Below are 7,462 nucleotides of genomic sequence, written 5' to 3'. Positions count from 1 at the left end.
TTAAACTAAACAATAACAAACAACAACACACATTAAGCCGAACAACAACAACACAAAACATATAAAAGGGTTAAATATGAATGATGGGAAAAGGAAGGAAGAGAACACAATATTTTAAAGTAACACTTGGATTAATATTACGCTTGAAATATGGTGTTCTGAGGGAAAGGAAAAAAACAGACCATACCTGAAAGCAACTGTCAGTTTGGCAGTAGGTTAATTTGTTAGCCTGTCAATTTTATCTTTGAAAAGATAATTTGAGAAAGTTGCACCAAGTTCCAGTGACTGAAAGGTACTTGCGTGCTGTGATGATGATGATGATGCTGCCTCGGTGGATGGTCCAGTCGGCCTTTGTTGATGTCGGTCAGAACAGTGGTGGACAGAGAGGAGCCTCAGAGTCTGGAAGACTCGATGGTAAAAGAGGATTCTTGGGTTGGAAGACTCTGATGGTGCAGGAGGACTCCAGGTGGTAAAAGAGGACTCCAAGTGGTGCTTTCAGATGTGGTCTTTTAAAGTGGACCTTTGTATATCATTAACTCAGCAGTGATCTGGTACTTCCTCCGTCAGGGAGGACTGATGTCCAGATGTCCCTCACAGAGTTACGTTTTCAGGTAATTTTTGTGGTGTCTGTAACTCCAGAAATATTGAAATTTGGTGAGCATAACTTATCTAGGTGTATTACTGACAGATGGGGATCAGAATGATACCAAATATGACCATGTGAATGACAGACATGTCATGAATTATCATATTGATACCAATCAGGAGGAATAAAATATTAAAGGCATAGCAAGATGTGGATTAACCGTGAAGTTATTGAAAAGTTCACTTGTTCTGTGACATGGATGTACACAAGAAGGAGTTCAGTCCAGAATTGTGAGATGATTGTCTTTGTTGGTTCTGATTTGAGTTCAGAGTTCCTTGTCAGTGAGTAGAATGTCTTTGAAGTTGCCATGCAGGTTCCTGAGCCCATCTTCAATGGCTCAGGAATCAGTCCGAATGTGTATTGGCAGCCATTTGGTCCCTTTGTTGGCCTGATAGTGAGTGGGGCTTTAGACCAGCTTAATTTATATCCTGGAGTGGAGGTCTGTGTGGGGGAATCCTTTAACGTCTGGTGTCATGCTCTCCTGCCGATTCGATACTTTGCATCCTCGTGCCAGATCTGGAAAGCGTCTTGCTTGCAGCGTCTTGGTGTCTCAGCTCCACTGATCAAAGCAAGCCTCGTCTCCACTGTGGCCGTGAAGATGTTAAGGCACAGACAACATCTGCTCTTGTCCTATTCCACTGTGTAAAAATGGCTGGTGGATCATACAAGACAGAACATTTCTCTATTCTCCTGGTGCACAGCACTGTCAGCAGCTGTGCACCCAGCACCCCTCCTGCCTTTTCTTCACCTTCATTCGGGCTGATTGGACCAGAGATAACAGGTATGGTATTTTAAGTAGCATTTGTGAAGAGTGATGTATTTGATGTAAAATATTTCCATAAAACAAAGCACTGAAAGCAAATCTGGCACTCTGTAAAACTTGAACAAAATCAAGTCAAACCCACTGTCGCAGTCAAATGTGTTCAAAAGTATCTTTCAAAAAAAAAATCTAGACCTATTATACTTTCAGAAGTCAAGAAGGTGAATAAAGATTGTAACAGAAATGGAAGCAATAGACATTCTTCCAGTGCTAAGTGTCTGTTTATTACCTAAACTATTTGTCAGTTGATTTAGAGATACTATAAAAAAAACTACTGGCGTATTATGTAATGACTCAGTCTAAAGATGCTCATTTGTTTGTGTCTGATTGTCATTCTTGTACTTTTCTGAGAGATGTTGGACAAATTCTGTACTTCTACCTATTGCAATAAATTAAAATTTACCAATGGCCAGTCAAGTGTCTCTTTTGTTGTTTAGGGTCATAAAAGTCAGAGAAGATTCGCCTTTGGTTGGTTAACTCAAAGTATGAGACATGAGATGGGAGATGCCAATTGAAATGATTGGCCATTGGCAGGCTTAGACCTGTAACCTGAAAAAAATAAATAAATAAAGCGACACTGAGAAGAAGTCGCTTTCTCAACTCTGACCAAAATCAAAACTAAATATCGTTCCAAACTCACCAATGAGCTCCAAATGTGTTTGAGAATGGCCCTGACACCATTCAGGCCACAATTCAAAATCCTGGCAGGGCATGTTGTAGATCAGTTCTCCCATTAAGCAGCAGGGGATGTAAGGGGAGTGACGTAAGACAGGAAAAAAACTGTAAAAGTGTTCAATTGCTTAAATTTTTTGAGATTAAGGTATTGTTAAAGATGTATATAAGTTGGTTCAGATTGTTCAGTCATTATATTTTCAAGTTCTACACTTTATTTTAGGGTGTACAGTTATATCAAAAGTTATTTATTAGAATATGTTGTCAAAATGTTTTTGAACCGTACTGAATTTATTTGATTTGATGGTCGGTTATTGATTACATGCAGACATCAATAAAAATACTGGATTACATCAACATATATCACACTAATTAAAGTTAGACATTATGATGTTCCAGACTTTTGCCTTAATACATTTTCTCTGACTGAACCGTACTGAATTTTAGTTGAATACCCCCTGCTGTACATCATGAGATGTTTGCAGGGTGACAGCAGCAGGAAGACTGTCATGATGACATAACAGCTTTTGTTGCTCCCATACACTGTTTCCAACTAACATCAATCTTTGTCGACTCATATGTGCAGGCTGCTATAGCAAAAGTTTCTAATGCATTTAGAGTTTCTGTGAACTCAGTGTACATTAATACATTCATATCAGTTAGCATTTCTTGGAGGCTCTCTGCATTCATATCACATTAACTGATATATTAGGGCTATAATATAATCAGTTTGCATTGTAAATTCCAATCTCACATCTCCTCTGTGTCCGAGTAGAAAAGATAGGCGGAATTTTGGAGAACGTGATCTTTGTCTTTATTATATGAATGTCAGAAGTGGGTTGCTCTGCACAAAGGTAAGTCAAATATCCTGCGTTGGCATGACTTTGCACAAATGAAATTATTCAATATTGTGTCCTTTGCGTGATTTTTGCATTTTCAGTTTCATGCACAGCCTCTTGGAGACACACCAGTCATACTTTATGTGTAATTATGTCACTTAAGTAAACAGATGTGTATAAAGTTTGCAGAAGTGCTTTTTACGACTGTACATGGATTTATATCCTGTTTTGACTGATGCATGTAGAGCAGAACCAGTTGTATGAACCAGCATGAACTGCATCTGCTTTTCGAACAAAAAATGTTTGCATGCCAGCCGAGCAAAATGAAAACTCATGGACACCCAGGAGCTGTCACATGAGACACACTGCATACTGATGAAGACACAGATATGAATTTATCATCACTGGTGAGAATATGGAATGAAGAGAACAGTATCAGGAGGAGGATTGTCTCTGATGCACACTGATTGGTCAATGTCTTGAAGATAACATTTCTGATGCAGACTTTTAGTTGAATTTCTATGAAACATGAAATATTGCTGGACAACGGCTGAGTGTGTTATTTGAAGGTAGAGACCTGAGTAGAATCATGTGTTTCTCTTGTGATTTCTGAATCCTTCTTTCATTCAACAAGGTTTTTTTTTTTAATTATAAACTGCGTTAAAAACATGACCGAACTATGGATTATTTCCAAATACAGTTTACACTACTTCACCACCTTGTTGTTATGGGCAGCGGCTCAGTTGCACATTGTCCACAGTTCAAGGACAGACACAAAAAATTCTCACTACGTGAACACTTTGCTCCCTTTTTTTCCCCCTTGACTCATCTTTGGTGATGACACAATAATGGGATGGGACTAAATTCCACCAATCGTATGTGGTGGGCTGGGACTAAATTCACAGGCTGAAATAAAACCAGGCTTCTGTGTATTTCAGTTCCACTCCTCGCTTCGTTCACCAGCCACAACTTCATCTGTCTTCTGTCGTCTGTTGTACTTCTCTCTGAAACCATGGCCAAGGACATGACTCTGCTGTGGGGCTCCAGCTCTCCTCCCTGTTGGAGGGTCCAGATCATGCTGGAGGAGAAGCAGCTGCAGGGCTACAACCAAAAACTGCTCTCCTTTGAGAAAATGGAGCACAAGTCCCAGGAAGTCCTGGACATAAACCCCAGAGGTCAGGTGGGTTGGAGTCAAACTTGCTGTTTACCAAGAAACCAGTCAAATCCTCACTCAACCTCAGTCTACATTTTTGTTTTTAAATATATGAATTTATACAACACATGTTGAACTTAAAGTAATTATCTTAAGCTTTAATTCCCCCCTTTCTGTCTTAAAGCTTCCTGCCTTCAAATGTGGGAAACATATCCTGAATGAGTCCTACGCTGCCTGCTTTTTCCTGGAGGTGAGAACTTGGCCGAGGTCTTAATCTGGGATCTAGTTAATATTTCATGCAGCCATGGAGTTAATAAGTAGGAGGGCTGTTCTGCTTGTCAGACAACCAGATATCCTACACTGCAGAGGAGAAGAAACTGGAGCTCCATGCTGTTCTTCATAACAGTTCCTCTTTTTTCTGTTCCCAACAACAGAATCAGTACAAGTCTCAGGGAAACAAACTGATTCCCGACTCCCCCGATGCACAAGCACTGATGTACCAGCGCCTGTTTGAGGCTTTCACACTCGGCCAGAAAATGGGTATGTTAATCCTGATATGCATAACTTGGCTCTTGCTTTGTGAGGCAAGACTTTCGTGCTCGCCCTGAAAATGATTCATCTTAATAAAAAATGGACCAAATGGTGCAATTTCCTCTAAATTACATCTAAATCACTTGGATTTAGTGAGTTTTTATAGACTATCCAGGCCAGTAAAGCTCAGTAATAGTTATGGGACTTAGCGGTTGTTGCCATTCCGAGTTCCGCTTTTTGGGACTTTAGTGTACTTAGCAACATCATAAACCAACTCTGCTGCCGTTAAACCACTGAGACTTCATGCCAGCTTCCTCAGAGACAGTTTAACATCATTCAGACCTCCCCATGAGACCTGAAGTGTTCAAAACATGCTACACACTAATGAGTCATGCACAGACTTAATGAATTCACAGCATAATGCATTAAATCTATGTATATATGAATCTAAATCCTTGCAACAGATAGTGATGTTGACGGGTCACATGATAATCCCACAAAGGATCACATGGTCAGATTGGTTCACATGTAAACTAAAGTCATGAGACCAGGTTCGTTATTTCTTGAGGAGGGGCGCTAAACTAAAATAGCTGAAATCTCAGTTCATTACAATCGACAGATGCATCACTTCAGGCTCTTATTTGAACTGTTTTTTACTGTCCTCTGTGTGAAGCCGGTGTTATATAATGATGTCCTGACTGACCCCAGCCTCTGCTGGTAAAAAGAAGTTACAGTCCAAACACAATGTGGGAGTCCATGTTATGCAACATGTTCACAGATTTCTTTGATTAGCCTCATAGCCCTCATATCTCAGAAAACGGTTGTTACAACTAAATATCTGTTGACATTTTCCAGTGGATGTTGTCTACTATAACTACAAGGTCCCAGAGGAGGAGAGACACGACTCTGCTGTTCAGAGAAATAAGGAGGCTCTGACAGCTGAGCTCAAGCTGTGGGAGGGATACCTGAATAAAACGGTAAACGCTTTAACACTCACACCACACACTACAGAGTGTAACCTAAGCTGACATTCATAAGAAAGAGGCTGTAATATAATGTTACAATACAGCAGCAGCACTTTGTATTACTACTGTTGTTTTTCTCAGCCATATGAAATGTTAATATAAATGCTGCTCCATGTGTCGTAATAAAACTGTATGATCTGGGAGAAGTTTTACAGCTACAGTTTATACAAATTTAACTTTAGTCTTAGCAGCATAGAGGTGAATGATTTAATGCTTGAAGAACAGCTCAGCATTTTAATAAAAATGCTCAATTGCTGCATCTAAGAGTTAGACGAGAACATTGAATTGTTCCATTTAAAAAATTCCATAGGCTGCTGGACCATTTCTTTATTGGGTGCAGTGACTGTCTGTTAGGACCACAAACCTCTGTAAAACCATAAACAATTTGTTTTATTTCAATTGTTGTTCTGTCAGTGTCACAAAGATGAAATATGATGTGGTTTCACAGGTGCTGCTTGGTAAACTTTGTTATCTTTGGACATAACCAGTCGCCTGTTTGACCCCATTTTCTTAAGATAAGCTGACCGGAGCTTGGTGTTGATCTTCCATCAGACCATCAAAAGAGTTTTCCCGTCACGCCAGATTATATCTTAAAAAACACTTTCACCCATAATGGATCTGAAATATTTAATTATTAATGCTCACGTTTTTCACAAACTCTTGTGTTCTCTCTTCTAGGACTGTTGTCTGGCTGGAAAAGAATTCACACTGGCTGATGCGCTTATTTTTCCAATCATTGCTTTTATGTTCCACTGTGGGTAAGTAGGTTAAAGAACCAAAAATGACTTTTATCTGCTTGTCAGGATGGAATAATAAACAGTAACAATTCCACAATTTAAAGAGTCACAGCAAATTTTTTATTTTTTTTACTGTAGGTTAAGCAGTGAGCGTTACCCTGCACTGGCAAAATACTACACCTCTCTGAAGGACAGACCCAGCATCAAAGCCACCTGGCCTCCTACCTGGAAGAGCACCTCCGGATTGGACATGCTGAAAACTGTCTGAGATCCAAATCCTCCTCAGTGGACACACTAACTGTTTCTGTTATGATTCAATATGTGAACACTCCCTTTCATTGCACTACTTTTTTAAAAACTACGCTTTGCTTCTGCTATGAAGAGCAGTTTTCTACTATCATTTGTTTGTGATTTTAAATGCAAAAGATTCTTATTGTGCTTCGACCAAAAGCAATAATAAAAATTTTAAAAAAAAGAGATTTTCATTTGACTGTTTAATTATTTCCAAGTCATCATTCAGAGAGAATTCTTTCGGACCATTTACAATGAGCCAGAATTCTTAACAAGTGAGAGTAATACGTTTTAATAAAATGAGTAATACTATGGAATCAGAATTGCAGGTTTCTACACAGAGATTTGACTGTTGGCCTTAAATATAGAAAGTGGGATTTGGGTGCTCTTTTTAAATTTCAATAAATATAACAGCTTTGACTTCTTTCCTGCACTTTTACACTTTTGACAGTAGAGGTCACTAAAAGAAAATTTCAAATGGCAACACTCCAGTCAGAACATGAACTCTGGGCCGTGTCATGCCAAGACCTCAAATACAATACTAAAACACACAGCAAGAAGATGGACTGCTTTTTTTTTTTTTTTTTTTAAATCAACACCACTTTTTGTGTTTGGTTTCTCACTTTGATATCAAAGCAGGTGATTTATTTCACACTCATTGTGTGATTGTAAGTTTCAATGATAATTGTAATTGGTTTAATCATGCTGCTCAAGAAAAAGGCAATGACAGTTAAAATACAATTCAGTC

At 39.0% G+C, this 7,462-nt stretch overlaps 1 protein-coding gene across 1 annotated transcript; it reads left to right on the top strand.

The window, feature by feature from the left end:
- The first annotated feature begins 3,926 nt into the window (after nt 1-3,926).
- LOC111572207 (glutathione S-transferase A-like) lies at nt 3,927-6,919 on the top strand. Its single transcript, XM_023275776.3, has 6 exons — nt 3,927-4,157; nt 4,315-4,380; nt 4,565-4,670; nt 5,517-5,638; nt 6,365-6,444; nt 6,562-6,919. Exons 1-6 carry the CDS (start codon nt 3,990-3,992, stop codon nt 6,689-6,691), a joined length of 672 nt encoding a protein of 223 aa, XP_023131544.2. The 5' UTR covers nt 3,927-3,989; the 3' UTR covers nt 6,692-6,919.
- Nucleotides 6,920-7,462: the final 543 nt, after the last annotated feature.

This window comes from Amphiprion ocellaris, chromosome 15 (assembly GCF_022539595.1).
Source record: "Amphiprion ocellaris isolate individual 3 ecotype Okinawa chromosome 15, ASM2253959v1, whole genome shotgun sequence".
Classification (NCBI taxonomy): domain Eukaryota; kingdom Metazoa; phylum Chordata; class Actinopteri; family Pomacentridae; genus Amphiprion; species Amphiprion ocellaris.
This window is presented reverse-complemented; position numbering and strand designations above follow the sequence as displayed.

Coding starts and splice junctions, on each gene's coding strand:
- LOC111572207 (XM_023275776.3), top strand. CDS start 3,990: ATGGCCAAGGACATGACTCTGCTGTGGGGCTCCAGCTCTCCTCCCTGT. Junction 4,381..4,564: donor CTGCCTGCTTTTTCCTGGAG/GTGAGAACTTGG, acceptor TCCCAACAACAG/AATCAGTACAAGTCTCAGGG. Junction 4,671..5,516: donor CACACTCGGCCAGAAAATGG/GTATGTTAATCC, acceptor GACATTTTCCAG/TGGATGTTGTCTACTATAAC.